The sequence below is a fragment of the Gordionus sp. m RMFG-2023 genome, chromosome 4 (genome assembly GCF_954871325.1).
Source record: "Gordionus sp. m RMFG-2023 chromosome 4, tfGorSpeb1-WG-v2, whole genome shotgun sequence".
Classification (NCBI taxonomy): domain Eukaryota; kingdom Metazoa; phylum Nematomorpha; class Gordioida; order Chordodea; family Parachordodidae; genus Gordionus; species Gordionus sp. m RMFG-2023.
Window position 1 is genome coordinate 24,295,009 of NC_088778.1, and position 18,943 is coordinate 24,313,951.

The 18,943-nt window shown below is 27.4% G+C and overlaps 2 protein-coding genes across 4 annotated transcripts; one reads left to right on the plus strand and one right to left on the minus strand.

Moving 5' to 3' along the window:
- Positions 1–242: 242 nt before the first annotated feature.
- Positions 243–13,384, minus strand: LOC135929156 (fructose-bisphosphate aldolase, non-muscle type-like). Its single transcript, XM_065465677.1, has 9 exons — positions 13,286–13,384; positions 10,629–11,186; positions 9,425–9,539; positions 6,578–6,769; positions 6,380–6,454; positions 5,887–6,047; positions 5,245–5,542; positions 4,783–4,982; positions 243–468 (listed from the first exon to the last, which is right to left on the minus strand). Exons 1-9 carry the CDS (start codon positions 13,367–13,369, stop codon positions 373–375), a joined length of 1,779 nt encoding a protein of 592 aa, XP_065321749.1. The 5' UTR covers positions 13,370–13,384; the 3' UTR covers positions 243–372.
- LOC135929157 (uncharacterized) lies at positions 7,179–13,968 on the plus strand. 3 transcript variants are annotated; one of them, XM_065465678.1, is made up of 3 exons: positions 7,179–7,308; positions 13,333–13,598; positions 13,814–13,968. In XM_065465678.1, the coding sequence occupies exons 1-3, from the start codon at positions 7,260–7,262 to the stop codon at positions 13,814–13,816; spliced, it is 318 nt and encodes a 105-aa protein (XP_065321750.1). In that variant the 5' UTR covers positions 7,179–7,259; the 3' UTR covers positions 13,817–13,968. The 3 variants fall into 3 exon arrangements, 1 of the variants encoding a protein (XP_065321750.1); XR_010572497.1 differs by lacking the exon at positions 7,179–7,308 and adding an exon at positions 8,715–8,833; XR_010572496.1 differs by lacking the exon at positions 7,179–7,308 and adding an exon at positions 8,872–8,980.
- Positions 13,969–18,943: the final 4,975 nt, after the last annotated feature.

The window sequence follows — 18,943 nt, forward strand, 5'->3', positions numbered from 1 at the left end:
CCCCGAACCGAACCCGGACAAAAATTTTGCCGGGTGCATCCCTGGCTTATACATTTTTAAAAAAAATGTTACATTTTGTAACAAAAAAGTAAATTATACCTATGAAATTTTAAAGAGGGTTGCCAACATAAAGTGTACTGCAGTTCACAAATTCTGGTAAAAATAAATATTGGTTTTTTTCCAATAAAATCTTATCATCATAAAAACACAATACAATTTTTTATATATATATAAATTTATTTCATTTTGAATTTTTTGGTTTGTAAAAAAAAAAAATTATAGGTGCCCAAACATTTAATAATTCCTAATATAAATTAAATATTTTTTTCTACTATTTTGATTATTACAATAATATTTTAAATAATTAATTTATTAGTATTGATGTTTTGGTACAAAATTTGACTTGGTAGATGCGATACCGACAGAATGTTTTTGGTCATACATACCTTGACATGCTAACCCATTGGCCTAAATAATAATTATAACATTTATTATAGCTAATAATAGAGTTATTATATTATATATTTTGTAGCGGTTTTCAGTTTTTTTTCTCTCTCTCAAGAATCGTGCCCATATTATAATACTTAGTAGCAGGGTTGGGAAAATTGCAAATAACGTTACATTATGTAACGTAACATATTACATTTAAAAATGTAACGAAGAGCTCTGTAACCCTTACATTTTTGAGTAATGGAACGTTTGTTATTTTGTTATTTCTTAATCTTATTCATTCCTAACACTGTGTTTGGAAAATGTAATGCTTTGTGGAATTCTGCAGGAAGGTCCAGATAATCGAAAATCATTTAAGACCATTTCAGATATCACTTAATAAATCCAAACGGTCTGTATGACACCCTCTTGATGCTTCTTTCTAAAAAAATTAAACTTGAAAGCCTATTGGTCAAACTAGATCTTTCAGTCTTTAAAGCAAAAGAAATTGATTTTTTGGAAGAATATACAAAGAGTTTAGTACCTGTTGCCTAAGCATTATCCAAGTTTTAAAAAGAGGAAAATTGCTATTATGGTGATTTAGTACCAATATTATTTATAACTAGGTAAAAATTATTAGCGCTTCAAACACTGGAGCTACAAGAATTTTAAATTCTATATTAGAAGGGTTTGTGAAATTTACAAAATAAATCTGTGCAATGATATTAACTAATTAAAAAGAGATTACATTATTACTTTTTATTTATAATGTTGTCCTTATATCAAGTGTTCTCATAGAATGTTTGTTTAGTCTAGGGAGGTTTCTTTTTGAAGAGAAATAAGTGCGTCCTTTAGACGGAAATTTTGAAAATAATTTATTGTTAAAGGAAAATAAAAATTTACTAAGCCCGGGCTTTTATAAAAATAATCAGTGCAAATATATGTGATATTATTATATTTTATTTCGGTATTATTCTACTCTCCGCTATTTTTTTTCCAGTGTAATTATATTTTTATATAAATAAATTGTATATTTTCTTTTAGATATCTTTGATTAAGATTTGTAAATCATAAATTTTTATATTGAATAAAATAATAATTTGTTATATAAGTGATTCAAATTAGTTATTTTTGAAATGTAACTGTAACTCGTTATGTTTTAAAAATAACATTTAACACCACCAAAATTTACTATCCTCCATTAGCGTTGAACCTCATTTTATCTATTGGTAATTTGACTCAGGGTTGGGCAGTATCGCGGATATTTGTATCTAAGATACAAGATACTTTGTATCTTGTATCTTTTTTAAAATTTTGGAAAGTATCTTGTATCCAGTATCTAAGATACATATTATTTAAAAGTATTTGTATCTTAACCAACTTTGTATTCAAAAAGATACAGATACTTTAAAAAAATTTATATTGGTTAATTTAAATAGTATTAAAATGTAAAATGATATTGTTTTAAGATTTTAATGAAAAATTTAATCAAAATTTAGATATTTTAAGATAATTTTTGATATATGACGTTGGTCGTCATATAGCAATTTGCTAACAATTAGAACCACCATATTTGAATCGTTTTATATCTGTCTATTTTAAAATTATGGAAGAAGAAAATAGAATAATATGTTTATCTTCGTCTTCAGATGATTCTTCAACCGAAAATTATAACAATAAATTTAAACTAAGCATACTTAATGGCAAATTTTTTGAAGTACTTCAAGATGATCATAATAAAGAAATTCATCGTGACTTTGGTATTGACGAAAAAGTTATAGCAACTGTTACAGATAACGGTTCTAACTTTAAGAACGCTTTCAAGGAGTTTGGATATTCTATGGAAGCTGTAGAGAATGACTTTGACATCAATGATGATGAATGTATAGAATTCGAAATCATTGAAAGTATTATTTAATACTTCTTTAAAATTTATTATGATATTGTAAATTTAGTAAAAATTTTTATTCAAATAAAATTATTTATTTGTTTATTTAAGGGTCTAAAGAAGCCTCAATAACATTGCCTCAACACATTCGTTGTTTGGGCTAAGGATTCTCCTAACATTTCTAAAATTCATCATCCTGCAATAGCTAAATGTACTAAGTATGGAATGCAAATAATAGGCCTAAAACTGCAGAACTTATCAAAGCAGTTTTAGGAAAACGATTAGTTACACCTTGTTGCACTAGATGGAATAGTTTGTATGATAGTCTTCATAGTTTATTAAAATTTAAAGGCGAACTTCCTAAATTATGTCAAAAATTAGAATTTCCTAAATTAAGAGATATTGAAATTCAATATTTAGAAGAATATTGCAATATAATGTCCACATTGGCTATAGCGATTGACAAAATACAGAGTGAAATCAACTGCTATTATGGAGAATCAGCTCCAATTTTAAATGTCATTAAAAAAAACTACAAATTTAATTCAAACCATTCTACAATTTTGCAAACCATTAGCTATTGCCATAGAAAATTATTTAAATAAAAGATTTAAAAATATATATGATTTTGATAACAATTTTAAAAGTGCATTTTTGGCAACTATTTCTCATCCCAATTTTAAAAATAGTTGGATTGATGGTGAAAAAGAAATAAAATACCTTCAGGATTTGTTATTACATGAAGTTTTAATTGTTTTTAAAAATAATATTGAAATTAATACTTCAACAAAATCTTCAATTAATAAAGATGATGATTACTTTTGCCTTAAAAGTACCACATCCAATTCTAATAATTCAATAAATGATATTGAAATAGAGGTTCTAAATTATATGAAAGATGACAGGTGGAGTATAAATATGTTAAATAGTTATAAATATATAAAATAAATATTTATTAAATATAACACAATAATGCCCTCCTCAATCCCCGTTAGAAGATTATTTAGCTTTACTAATATGGTTAATAGACCAAATCGTCAAAGATTGAACGATAAATCATTTGAAAAATTAATAATATTAAAAAATAATGCTGATTTATAATTATTTACTAATTATATAATTATTAAATGGAATATCGCATTATCTTTTATAATAAATTTGTTATTTTCTACAATTTATTTTAAATATTTTTTTATAAATTTATATTATAGATAAGAAAATAAAGCTTTATACATTTTGATTTTGACTATTTAAAGTTTTTTAAAAAAGTATCTTGTATCTTAGATACTTTTTTTTAAAAAAAATACAAGTATCTTGTATCTTACATCTTATTGAAATTTTTCTAAAGTATCTAGTATCTTAAATACAAAATTTTATAAAGTATCTGTATCCGAATACAATTTTCTGATGCCCAACCCTGATTTGACTAATATACCAAATAGAAGAAAATAATGATGTTCTATCTGAAAAATTACTTCCTTTATCAAATGATTAAAATTATCATATTTGGTAGTTAAATTTTTTATTAATTTATAGTTTATATTAGAGTTCAGCAATAGGCGGATTATAGCCAAAAAGCCAGCACAGTCGTTGATTTAAATTTTTTAACCCACTCGCTCACTTAAATTTTTTTTTAGATTAACCCACCCTCCTACCCATTTATCTATAAATTTTGTTTAACCCGTCGGCCTGCCTAATGCTTAAAAATTATTTTGATGGCTGGTTTCTTCTTTATTTATTTATTTTAATATATTTTTAATTAAACATACTATATAATATGCAATATTATGAAATAAAACTATATTTTTTAATAAATTGAAGTCTGTTCTGCTCATTTGGCCTGAATCAAAAATTGACTAACCCACGCCCGCCCATTACTTAAATTTTTTTAACCAGCCTGCCACCCGCCTAAAGTTGAAAATAATTTAAAAAGCCCAACCACGCCCGCTCACAGCATGGACAGGCCTAAAAACCCGCCCATTGCAGACCTCTAGTTTATATCGCTTTTTATAATTTTAATAACTAGCAGCATAATGGATGATTAAAAGATTTTTAATGTAACGAAGAGCTTTTGTAACCATTACATGCTCTAAATAACGGTAATATAACAGTTTATGTTTTTTGAGGTAACGGGAACTGTTATATTTTTCTCTTGAGTAACGGTAACCGTTACATTTTAGGTTAACGTGCCAAACACTGCTTAGTCGCACACAACTCTTAATTATTTCATTTTAAAGAAAATGGGGAAAAATTTGAATTAGAATAATTAATTACTAAAAAACTATAGTAAAATTATATGTATGAATTTTATGCTACAAAGATAATTATGGTAAGAAAATAAAATTCCAAGGATATAAATATAAAGTCGCTTAACCACATCTCTCTTGAAAATAAAATAATAGAGCAATCAGGGCTTACCCAACAAACATATTAAAAGTACATAATGTTTAATGGCATAATATAACTTTAGCCCGCTTCAAAAACTCAGCTTGAGCGATTCCGACATTTTCTGGTTTTCCTTGCCACGCTGCTAGGGTACTGGCTTGTAACGCTCTCCCAAATGAGAAAGTTAAGGCCCATGGTTTCTTCAATGGGCACTGATTAATGGCGTTTAAGTTTACGGAAGAATCCTCTTCTGTTTGGCCTCCAGACAGAAACGTAATACCTTTTGAATTTTCGAAATTTTATAATAGGATATAAATTTTAATATCAACTCCCAATCATATTCTAAAAAGATTAAAAAATAAATCTATCCTTAATACCTGCTATAGGTATGTTTAATAAATTAACATTCATCATGCGTCCTAAGCAGTTAATCAGATGCATCGCCTAAATCTTATTAATTATAGTCTTTTCAAAATTTAGAAAATTTTCGGCACGCTATAACGATGCCACTAAAAATATAAAAAAATTATATATATATATACCTGGAACGGCGACCGGAACACTTCTTTGCATAGCCTGAACGGTAGCCCAACCAATATTTTGAGCTTCGGTTTTTAAACCATCATTCCCTATTGAATGCCCGTTTCGCTCTCCAGAATTGTAGTCCATACCCGGAGTTACCATATTAGGTTTAAGCAGAGTGCCCTCGAGAAAAACGTGGTGATCAGATAAGGCCTTGTAAACAGCCGATAAAACCTTTTCGGTGATTCGCTGGGTTGTTTGTAAATCGTGATTACCGTCCGGCAAAATTTCGGGTTCTACTATGGGTACCAAACCATTCTAATTATTATTTAAAAATTTAATTTTATTATAAAATATAATTTTTTGTTTTTAAAGATTAACTTAATTGTAGTATGGAAATTTACATAAATTATCCTGGTTATGTGAATAAAGAAAAATTCTTACAGCATTTAATTTTGTAAATTCGGAGTTGAAGATGTTTTTAAATTTAATATTTCTGTTGCAATTTTGATGAAATGATTGTAGCAATAATTAAAAATTTAGAAGATTAAGCCCTTTAACATCAGACAATGTCGAGAAAAATTATAGGCCCATAAAGTAAAAGCATGCAATTACCTCTAGAAGAAATTGGCCTAAATTAAAACTTTATATAAATTTTCTACTTGTTGACAAATACTGGCGTATCTAGCAAGAACGTTAGCGTTTTCTTGTATAGCCAGTTCAGTGGGAGCGTGTGAGCCAATCTTCAATACGCTTCGCCATTTAGCGAAGCGGCAACCGTCTTGGTAATATTGAGCGCACCTCTCGGCTAAGCCATCCAATCCTAAATTCATTAAAACACGATAACTATAATTAATGACTGATAATCATTTTCAATTGCGAACTCAAATCGACTAATTCAACTCAATCTACATTTGTGCGCCATAAAAAAAATCAGCTAAGCATTGTCATTGTGGCATGAGTTTTAAAGAAATAAATCTGAATCTGCTATATTCAAGGTTGAGCTATCTTTTCAGAAAAAAACCTTGGGCCTCCTGATATGATAGTTTTTGGCTATAAACTCGGTTAACCGTTTTGAGCTAATAACTAGCTATAATCCTACTAGGGAACAATTTATATGGTGTTACTTAAAAGATAATAAGGAAAACTTCAAACCTTGCGTTGTAGTCTCCTCGTCCGTACCTCCTAATATAGCGGTACCCTTATCGACTTTGATACCAGGTATGATGCCTAATATTTTTGGGTAAATTAAAAAAAAATAATATAATTTATCAGGATTATCATTATGTTTATTAATTTTAATGTTCCCTTATGTATGTTAATGATAAAGGTGTTTGACAAAAATGTATTAACCTTTATCTTGTAAAATTTTGATGAAAGGTATCCCCTCGTCGGTGCTTTGATACAAGGTTTCATGAAATAAGATAACTCCGCTGATCGATTCCGCCATTTCTTTCGGGCAAGTGAAAAGTAGTTGTCTGAAAAGTCTTCTATTGTTTTCCGTGTTTTGCACATTTATTTTCGTCAATCTTTTGCCCATCGTACCTTAATTCAATTTTTAATTAGTTAGTTTCGCACGTAGATCTTAATTGAGTTCCATGGGTCTGCCAAGATTTTTATGGGGTTCGAATCGGATTGAAGTAAAATACAAATATCGAGTTAGGTCCGAAAAGGATCCCCACATAGTGGTAGAGGTGAGGGGGTGCTCTCTCTTTCAAAAATTTACATGTTATCGTAAATATTATAATTGAGCTAATTTTTTAAAAAAATCCCTATACACTCCCCTCACACCCCAAATAAGTATACAATATGCTATAAACAATCATTTAATAAAAAAACTAAGTGAAAGTTTATAGACTGTAAATTCATCAAAAACACGAAAGATAAATATTTCAATGATGTCTACTACGGCCAATTAGACAACAGCTGATTTCAATGTATGCACACTTTTAATAAATAAAAATTTTTAAAGTATTTTATAAGAACTTAAAGCAATTAAGTATCAAATTTTACATTTATATAATTATTATAAGATATGGATGAAACTAGAGACCTGCAAAATCAAAATTCTTTGCCCAGAGGTTGTAAAAAATTTTTTTTTACATATTTTAAAAAAGCTTAAAGGTAAACCATAAACTTAAAAATGTTTATTTTTATTTTATATTTTAATTATGCATGCATTAAATTTAAATATTTAGAAATATTGATAATTTAATATGTATGTTTATCTATTTTTATTTTATAAGAGGAATAATACTATTTTTTAAACAGCTGTCTTTAATTATGGGAGAATTAGAAGGAAATATATTTTTTGGGTCATGGGTCGGGCCTAATATTTTATTGATGATGTTAACGTCGTCCCGACCCTCGGATCCGGACGGCCCTATTAACCTCTAGTTCACCTTATTTATAATATAAATTTGCATTTGATAAATAGGTCCAATGTGTGTTCAATTAAAAAAATGTATCAACGTGAACATCCGTTTTAATTCTAATTTTTTTTAAAAATATGTTAGAATTAAATTAATACTATTTTTAATAATATTTGCATAAACATCCGTAAATGGCAAATATTTAAATAATATATTGGACCAAGCAAAATTCCACTAGGAACGAGAAAATGATTGCAATTATAATTAACTTTAATTACTATTGCAGAATAAGGCTGAATTTATAATATGGCCGATTAGCTTAAGCGATGCGAAATATTTCGCTATGTAATTTACATAATCAAGCCAATAATAGGTGAATTTACAAATACCGAGCGAAATTACAAAATCGCGTGAAAAATATGTTGAAATGTGATGATAGGCGAATCAGATGTGATTTCGCTAGCGATTAATTTCCCACGCTTGAGCGAGTCGCGTTTACTATAAATGCAGCGTAAGGCCTCTTTTATAGTAACTGACCGTATACAAAATACATGTTTAATCGTTTAACGATGAATTACGCATCGTTAGTGGACATTTTATTCTATAACATAATATAATTTAAATTCGTTCTTCTAAAGATTATTTATGACAAAAAGGTTAATGCAAAATTGTCTACAATTAGATAGGTATTGTAAACATGTTGGAATACATTTCTGGTAAAATCAGATTTTTAAATTCCAAAAAAACGAGATCAAGATAAGATATAAAGTTTAAAAAAAAACACACATTGCTGCTAACATATATATTATATACCTTTTTTAATTTGCATTGACACAATTTAATTTAAAAAAATAAAAAGTAAAATTTTTTGACCATAGCCTTGAAATGAGTTAATAATATAGAATAACCTTGGATAAAATTTATATATAATTGTAATATTATATATTTATATATAAGAGATTTGTAAGGAAATGTTTTAATGAAATGCATGCAATGGCGTCGTCAGACAGAAGGAATGAGGGGGGGGGGGGGGGGCAAAAGTAATCATTACATATTTTTTCATTTCTATAAATTATCTATTTCAAATGGCTAAATTTCTAAAGAAGAAATCTATTATATGAAATCAAAAATCAATTTACAATGAAAACCAACAATTTTTTTTAATGATAGATATGGAACAAACTGATAACGTGGAATTATAATTTCAAAGAATAATATCATTACCAGCTTATATAAGGTAAAATTATACTAAATATCTAGTATATCATTTCGCTCAAGCGATGCGTAATTCATCGGTAAACGATAGCAATTTAAACACAGCTGTGATTTCGATAGCGTTAAAGGCCGCACAGCTTGAACCAAACGTGTTTACTATAAATGCAGTGTAAGGAGTATTCAATAATTATATTTCTGATATCTGTCGATATTGGCAATAATCGATTCGGTTCCGATATTTAAATCCATTATAATCTAAATTTGTTCATAAATATTGATTTTATTATTCGCATGTCGTAGGGATTTAACAAATCTGGGTTTTTAGCAAATCTCTAAGACTTAGATCATTTATAGCATCCAATTTTAAAATTTTAAAATACCTGATTATGACAAAATTGTATCCCAATTACGCATATTTACTTTAAAAAACTATAAGAAGCATCGCCAATTTACCAAACCCCTAACATGAAGGGTGGAAGGGTAGCATTTCTTTTTAGGGGCCTCATTAAAGTCTTTTTAAATTTAAATTAAGCCCGATCTGATCTTAATTCTATCTGGGTTAGCCTTTTGGGGGTAAGGCCACCAAAAAATGTATCTATGAAAAAATTTTTACCCGTGCTTTCATCTGCAGCTAATATACCCTTGCCCTTCGCGACGATTTCATTCGCGGTTTTAGCCAATTCCGCCTTTTGTGCTTCCGTTAAGTATATAGGTGAGGGTGATGGCATCTTAGTGCGAGGAATTTATATTTGAAAATAAAATGTATTATATCAAATATTGTTAAGTAAGTCTTATTCAAACACGAATACGAAACCTAATAATTATTCGTATTAGAAGATTCGAACAAATCGAATTTCTTAAAAATTATACCTATCAAATAAGAATAATATATTAAATTATTCGCAATAATACCAATAGTAAATTATTAGATTCATTCTAAAGAAACGAATATTTTATTAGATTTTATATTCGTTTTTGAATAGGCCTTAGCTTAGTAGCTAATAAATAGTAGTAGCTAATAAATAGTGGTAGCTTATAGTGTATAGCTATAATAATATAATATTTCAACAAAAATTTGATTACAATTAATTTACATTCTTACCTTTTTTTCAAATAATCGTGAATTTCCCAAAGAAATGATATTTAAGCTATTGTTTTTTAAGTATAAAAATATTTTTCAAGATATCTTAGTATAAAATTTTAATATAATTATTGTTATTCGAAAAGAATTAAAGAACCTTGTGTAATAAAAAATAAATTATAATATTTAATTATCCAATGAAATGGCTTAAACCGGGAGGCGTGTAAATTTGTTTTGTATACGTTTTTTTTTGTTTACTTATATATTTTTTTTACTAATGAACTTTGTTTGCATTTCATCATTATTTCGTTTTATTTAATTTTTTTTTTGTAAAACATCTGATCTGATTATTATTATTTTATAATATTTGATATCGATTATCTTTGAGTAGCTTTTTATCGGACTAGTTATATATCTTCATCATGTTTATTAATATTTTTTTTTAAGATTTGCATTTCATCATTATTTCGTTTTATTTAATTTTTTTTTTTGTAAAACATCTGATTATTATTATTTTATAATATTTGATATCGATTATCTGAGTAGTTTTTTTTCGGACTAGTTATATATCTTCATGTTTATTAATATTTTTTTTTAAGATTTTTTTAAATTTGATTAATATTTATCACAAAATTTTAAAACATTCAATTCAACAACAAAAAAAAAGAAATTTAAATAGAATGAATTTAATTGTGAAATCAGGTTTCAGTTATTTTTTTATAAAAATATAATTTACCGTAGAATCACCCTGAATATTGCTCAACCCGGCAGTCTTAAGGCACGTGTATTCCATATCGGAAGTATTGTATGTGGCTATTGCCGTCTTTAAATTTTCACAATAAGAATTTAGCATGGGTAATGAAATTTCATATCGTGATGGCAAATGATTTGTAAAGTCCGGGCAAAGGGCTGACACGAAATCTCTGAAAAATCTGCTTTCTACCATACTGAATGGAATGTTTTCAGCATACATCCAACGTGTAAGATGATGTCTGGCATCCGTCACTTGTTTTGCGCTCATGATCTTGGTATCAGGGAATTTTATCAAATTTCCATTGTGAAATTTATTTGATGAGGGAGGGTAGGAATCAATTGCCATAGACTCTTGAGAACCCGGGAGTGGGGGGTCCATGCGTAATATGGTTACTTGTGATGCTGATGGCAATGCTATATTATCTTCCCTTTTAATTATAACACATTTCGCAATATGTTCTTTGAGTCTGCTACTACTGGAGGACGAAATACGTTTTGAACAAAATTTGCACTCATACGTTCCAACATTCTTTTTTTGCTTCTGCAATAAAAAATTATCGTACACGCAGTTATATTTGTATCGTGGCATACCTTAATTTTAAAATGTAGTTGAGGATTTTTTTTTATTAAACTAATTGGTATTTAATTTTTTTTTTAATGCAAAAATATATCATTTTTATTTCGAATTGAATGATGAAAAAATAAAAAACCGTTTTTTTTAAAGTGAAAAAAAAAACAAACGAAAAAAAAACAACAATTTTTGTTTTGTTAGTTTCTTATTTTCGTTAAAAAAAACAAACGAAAAATATAAAACAACCTTTTTTTTGTGCGTTGTTTTTTTTATTTTTTTTTATAATAATAATCTTTAATACTCATATTTTATTGCAAATTTCCTATTTTTGCAATCATTTTATTAAGAAATTTAAGGATTTATAAAGAAAATGATAATAATATTTTAAAAAACGTTCGCAATAAAACAATAAAATAAAAAATCGATGGCGATCTTCATCTTCTTTTTCAACCTTTTTTAAAAAATACAACCTATTCAAAACGAGCAGTTCCGAATCCTATCCAAGGATATTTGAGTTTGCAACAATGACATTAAAAACTTCACTTAGATTAATGATTCATTCATTAAAATGCATTAAAGCGTTCATACATTAAATTCCACCATTGAAAGACATTTAGACGAAATGCCTTTTGCGTGACGTCTATTACAGTCAATGACATTCACTACAGCTGACTTTGTTGTATAGTATGGTACACTAAATTTTTTTCAATATTAATTTTTTAACAAATCCTAATTATGTTGTTTAGCGCTACTTTAAAAAGTAGCGCGCTACCGCTAACACTTCAAAACTCAAACGTGTATAAAAATATGACTAAAATGTAATATGTTTTATTTTTTATTGCATTTTAATAATAAATAATCTCAATATTATCAACCCCAAGTCTAGAGCGGCGATCAGATAGTATAAGCTTTACTTTCCTAAATAGTCCTTATTTAAAACCTCCATAATAATGAAAAAAAATAATTTATTTTTTTTACCTGGGCTCAGGGAGAAAGAAGAGCATAGCAATATAGAATGAATATAATAATTAAAATATTTTTTCTCACTTTTGTTTATATTTGGATGAGATATAATAATTCACCTATCCCCTCCCTCTCCCATAGAAATTAGTCTATGGGGGCCGTTGCCCTCATCAAGTCGGCACCTATGCTGTAAGATACATTTGTGTAACAATATTATGGAATATCTAAAATGAAAAACAAAGATATATAAAGACAGGGCAGATAAGATATAAAGAAGTTTGTGTTTAATTAAAAGGTGATTATTTATGAAATTTATAGTTAACAGAGAAGCTGGTAAACTTGGAAATCAATTGAATCTAACAGAAGCTAACTGAGATTGTAAGATGATTTAGTATTATTATTATTTATTAAATCTCAGATTACTAAAGACAACTGTGAGAGTCAAAAGAAAAAGGAACATGATTTGGGGATAATGGTATATAAGTCAATTAAATAATATTAAGATTTGGTGAAAAGAAATTATTATTGAAAATAGTCAGAGATTAAGATTAGAAACTGTTAAACAGTGACACTCATGTATTTTATCTTAACTTTAAAAAATTTGTTTTTTTTTACATCCTTAAGCTATTTATGGCGTAACTTAAAATATTTCAAATGTAATAAGAATTCTTTCTTTCTTTTTGTTAAAAACAACTTTTATATTTTAAAAAATCAATTTGCTTATAAACTAATATTAAATTTTATATTTTTTATTATATAAATCAATTTACTTAAAAAACGAATGTTCAATTTTATATTTTAACTTTAAAAAGATCAATTTATTATAAACGACATTTAAATTAAATTGTCAATATATATAGGAAACTATTTTGAGTTATGTGATAATTATATTTTTTAAATTTAAATATCAATAAATTGACATAAAAATTATATTCTTGAAGTCTGCACCATTAGAAATCTTTAGAAATTTCATGGTGGCAGCGTATCCTAAATTAAAATTTTCTAAAATATTAAATATAAATTAACTTCTTAAAATTTTTATAAAATCCAATACTATAAAATAGAAAAATTCAAGGATATTGTAAATTATAAATTATGAAACAGACCTCAAATAATAACGTTAATATTAATATTGAATTTCCAACATACACAGGTAATGGCGATGTTTTTCTAAGTCGTTTCGAAGACATATTCAACGATGCTCAGATCTCTGATATCGAAAAAGCAGGATCCTTCACAAGAAGACTACCAGACGAAGAATACATCAAGCTCAAATCGATATGTTCACCTACCGATTTCATCAATCCATCGATATTGATTGAAAAATTTAGGTTATTACACCCGAGGAAATCTACAAGTTCGAAATTGTTATTATTCAATGCAGCTGTACAAGGTAAAAGTGAAAGTTACATCAATTGGGTAAGTAGATTATGTATTTTACAAAATGAATGTTCGTTAAGCGATAGTAGAGTCATTGAAAAGGTAAAAATTTCACCAAATAGCAGAAGTATCAGGCAGAAAATTACGTTGAAAGAGAATATTACGTTAGCAGAAGTCTTTAGTTTAAGAGATGATTTTGAGGAGACAGAATTAAAAGAAAATATAATAGCTAAAGTTGAAAACATTTCTTTAAGTGAAAAGACTGAAGAAGAAACAAGCGTAAAACATTTGGAAAGACAAAGAGGCATGAAAGTTGAAGAAAACAAACAGGTGGTCAGATACGACGATAGACATAATCCACGATCGAATAACGATAACAGACAACTATGGACTACGAGAAACAACAACTTTCAAAATAATTATCAGGGAAATAATTACAACCCTAGACATCAGAACTATAATGCGGGTACCTACAATAACGTTAGGGCAAATTACCCAGGATTATACAATAATTTTTCAAGATTTGAAAATAGAACCAGTTATAATAACGATAATAACCAAAGATTCTATTATGATTACAATCACGGATTCAACAGACGCTATGATACTTCAAGATGCACGCAAAGGCATAGTAATAATTATAATGGAAATCGAGGAGGAAGTTACGCATGTAATTGTAGACATCATGTCGACCATAATAATCAAACACGATACACTAATAAAATAAATACCATAAACATAGAAGAAATAAAAGAGGATGATAATAATAAAATAGAAAAAAAGAATATAATTTGTATAACGGACATAAATAATATGGATGCTGATAAAGACAACACAGTCAATGACGCATATAAAGTCACGGTATATTTGAACGACATGCCTATTTTGATGCAGATTGATACCGGATTGAAGTTTAGTATTCTACCGATTCATATCGCGAAAAAGATTGGAGTAAAAATCTTAAATAAATCAGATATTAAATTAACTGGATATGATGGAAACACAATAAATGTATTAGGAACTACCAAAGTCAAGGCAAAATTCGAGGACAAAAGTCAAATCTTAACTGCTTATGTAGTCCAGAGTGATAAGATTGCACTGTTAGGAAGGACTTGGATAACAGTTTTTGGGAATATACTAGATAAATTTATGAATATTGTCGAGGATGATTATGATAATACCATACAATTTTGTAAATATAATCGAGGAAAATAGAAAAGTAGATAGTAAAAATTATGAAGGTACATATTACAATAAAAAGTATGAAAATTATAATTATAAATATCATAATAAAAAAAACTTGAATAAAATTGAATTATGTAACTTAATACCAAATGTTAAAAAAGAAATTAATTCTTATAAATTAGAAGAAATAAATCATTTGATAACAATTGGAGAAATAATAGTTATTAAAAACAATAATGAAATAAAAATTGAAGAAAATAATAGAATAAAAATTTTTTTAATTAATAAAAAATTTAAAAAAACTATGGAAAAGAAAATTAAAACAAGGGTGATTAAATGTCGCGATGTTGAAAGAGAGATTAGGAGTACGATATGGAGATCATATGTTGAAAATGGAAGGAGAAAGAGAAAATAAAGAACAAGTTAAAGAGAAATTATGATATAAAAAAAGTGTTTAAATTGAAAAATAAAGGAGTAAAATTTAAAAAAATATAAATAATAAATAAAAAAATTATTATTATATAAAATGAAACAATTCCAAATATTCTATTATGATTCTTATTCTTATGAATCATTCTGATAAATTATTTATTCCATTATCATTTCAATTATTCCAAAATTATTTTATTTGAGATATATTGATCATAATATATATTTACAAACATTGATAAAATGATAATAAATAACGAGATGAACAAGCTAGTGCGAAGTAATGTTCTCCAGAATGATTAGGACAAAATGGGAGTTGATAAAACCGAGGGATGAAAGAGATCATATACTAAATCGCAAGATATCAATAGTTAGGGATATAGAAATAGGAGACAGCATATGGTATAAAACTTTTAAGGATAATAATTGGGAAAAAGGTACAATAATGCGCAAAAACGGAAATTTGTTGTATGAGATAGATACTGGGAACAAAATTATAAAAAGACACTTGGACCAAATAAAAAAAAGATCAACTAATGTTGAACCTTCTTCTAATGGTGCAACAGTTTTTAAAGCGAATGTTAATAATAATGCATCACCTTATACATTGAATTTTAGAAGGGGAGGTGATGAACCAAGAAACCAACATGTACAAGTGAATGATCAGAATCGCAACGTTCAAAGACCAGTTAGAAATAGTGTGTTGCCTAGAAAATTTGAAAATTTTATAATGAATTAAATTTGATAATAAATTTTTTTCTCTTCCTTATATTAAAACAAAATTAGTATTTTTTTGTGTGTGGAACTAAATTGATAAAACGTACAACAAAAAAAGATCAACGAAGGGGTTAACGAGCAGGAATGACAAACGACAAAAATTATAGACAGAGGGCAAATAAGAAATAAAAAAAAAAGTGTGAATTGTTAAACAGTGACACTCATGTATTTTATCTTAACTTTAAAAAATTGTTTTTTTTTACATCCTTAAGCTATTTATGGCGTAACTTAAAATATTTCAAATGTAATAAGAATTCGTTTCTTTCTTTTTGTTAAAAACAACTTTTATATTTTAAAAAATCAATTTGCTTATAAACTAATATTAAATTTTATATTTTTTATTATATAAATCAATTTACTTAAAAAACGAATGTTCAATTTTATATTTTAACTTTAAAAAGATCAATTTATTATAAACGACATTTAAATTAAATTGTCAATATATATAGGAAACTATTTTGAGTTATGTGATAATTATATTTTTTAAATTTAAATATCAATAAATTGACATAAAAATTATATTCTTGAAGTCTGCACCATTAGAAATCTTTAGAAATTTCAGAAACTAAGATGAATATACAAGTATTATTTAAACATATGCTGATGCTGGAATTAAATTCTTATTAAAGATTTAGGTTTAACTGTTATTTATTTTGATAATATTTAGTAAAATATTAGGTTATTGATAAATTAAAAAACTCAGGAAGAGAAACGACTTCCATCATTAGAAAAATCATGTCGCAATTTAGCTCAATTAGAGATCGGAATTTTATTTTGGAGCATTAATAATATTTAAGGTCAATTATGCAACATGTATTCAATAATAGCAGAAAGAAAAAGAAGAAAAAAAATGGAATACCAAGGAAGAAATTATGAAAATTATTTTGAATCGTTGTTTTAGATGTAAGAAAATAGAAGACTAATAAATCAAATACATAGAGCTTGTAGATAAAAGATTCAAGAAGAATGAAAAAATGGTACATTTATTTTTTGAATAATGCTGAGCTAGATGCGAAATACTTCCTAAGAAAAAAATAAAAATTGTTGTTGATATTTAATTAAAATAAGAGGAGTTACAAGAATGTAAAGTTGATATAAAAAAGGTATGAGAATTTAAAAGGTTTTCAAAAAAAGTGGAATTTGAGTTTATGCATTAGATATATTTCAGTAGCTTTTTCAAGAATATGTGTTAATTTGATGATTCATATTAGAGTTGTTTTTCATGTGCGAGATTCATGATAATCATAACTGAGTTGTTTTTTAACAACGTGTGCTAGATATGAGAATATAAGTTAGTTGTTATGCAACAAGTTTGCACGAAAAAGAAGAATAAAAAAGATATTTATTACAGTTGTTTTTTAACAACGGGTGTGAGCCGCATAAAGGAGAATAAAATATATAGATTTTAATGTTTATCTTTAAAAACGTGCATGTACAATGGTTTATGAAGCATGATGAAATAAATACTCAAGGACACATAAAAAAATAAGATATTATTTGGGTTAAAATTTAGAATTGAAAGAATTTTAGGCAAAAATTATTAAGAGGTATTTAGATTTAAATACAGCTTTAGACATGGCTGACAAAAGATGATGAACAGTAGCTAAAGGACGACTACAGACAAATGGTACAATGAAGATAGAGGTCTAGGCTACATTGAGGGGAAAGGGGTGGTAGAATTCGACATTAGCTGCATTTGGATTGTATTTTAAATTTAAGAATGAATGTTAAAAAAAGTTAGGGGGTTTTATAGTATATTTTTGTAGGAATTTATAAAAACAATTTTAAGACTAAAGGCTAAGATTAAGTTAGGATAAAGAAACAGTAAATTCGATATATCGGCAAAAACAAACTGTCATAGAAGACACGGAAGTCGACGATAAGTAGTTATCGGTACGAGAATTCATGGATCGTTTAAAGGCAATCGCTAATACCAGCAATTGTCAATCGCTTACAGAGATATAGCGCATATCATTTGCAAGAGAAGGTTAAAAACAAGTAGTGTTGTTAAACGACCCGATTTGAGCCGATTTTAAAAAAAGGCTAACTTAATATTTTAGCCAGAAAAATATTGCCTAAGCACGAGATTTCGCTGTTGGATGTCCAAACCTTTGTTCCTTCTACAAGCAAAATCTTCAGGCTTGCGTAATATTATTCTTGATGAAATATTAAGTTAGCCGTTTTTAAAAATCGGCTCAAAACGAGCCGTTTAACAACACTAGAAACAAGCACTAAGATAAATTGTCAAGAATTACATGCTGGTAATAGATTAAAACTATGTTGAAAAAGAGACTAGTCGATCGATAATCGTTTAAAAGCAATCGCCAATTGTTTACAGAAATAAAGAGCTAATCATTTATAAGAGAACGTTAGAAACAAACAAGAAGCTAGGGTGAATTGTCAAAAATCCCATGCTTATACTAGAAGAAACCAAGTAAGAAAGGAGACTAGAATTAATAATTAATCGGGTTCCTATTATCGTCAATCGCTTGTAGAGATAAAGAGCTAATCATTTACCAAGGTCGATAGGCAATAGATGGTAGGATAAGTCCAGAATTTCATGCGGTGATTATAAGAAATAAAATTTGTAAAGGCAATAAGCAATAATCTGATACAAGCAGTCGTTAAAAGTTAAGAATAATAGACAAGGGATAGCCGTCGCTGGAACTTAGAAGATATAAAAGATTACCCCAAGATGTGATTAAAATACATCATCGGGTAAAGAATGAAATAAGACTAGGGTTGGTGGAGATACGATCCATCGAAGGGAATTTTGGTCATTTGAAGAATGGTTGATCAAAGTGAAGAGATGTGTGAGTTAATTTGAATATTATGAAAATTAGAAGAATTAATGCTTATGTAAGCGTTTTTATATATATATTTATATGCAAATAATATGTTCAAAAAGATATATGTGAAGAAAAAATATTACAGACGATGAAAATTTTAATTTTATAAGAAAAATTATTTATTATTTTGGACGATTTATTAAT

Excerpts from the sequence above, each read along its gene's own strand:
- LOC135929157 (XM_065465678.1), top strand. The coding sequence starts at position 7,260 with ATGGATGAAACTAGAGACCTGCAAAATCAAAATTCTTTGCCCAGAGGT. Across the intron at positions 7,309-13,332 it reads AAATTCTTTGCCCAGAGGTT|GTAATGGCGATGTTTTTCTA; the intron begins GTAAAAAATTTT and ends CAACATACACAG.
- LOC135929156 (XM_065465677.1), bottom strand. The coding sequence starts at position 13,369 with ATGTCTTCGAAACGACTTAGAAAAACATCGCCATTACCTGTGTATGTT. Across the intron at positions 6,770-9,424 it reads AGCTGCAGATGAAAGCACGG|GTACGATGGGCAAAAGATTG; the intron begins GTAAAAATTTTT and ends AATTGAATTAAG. Across the intron at positions 4,983-5,244 it reads TGTTCCGGTCGCCGTTCCAG|GTATTACGTTTCTGTCTGGA; the intron begins GTATATATATAT and ends AAAATTCAAAAG.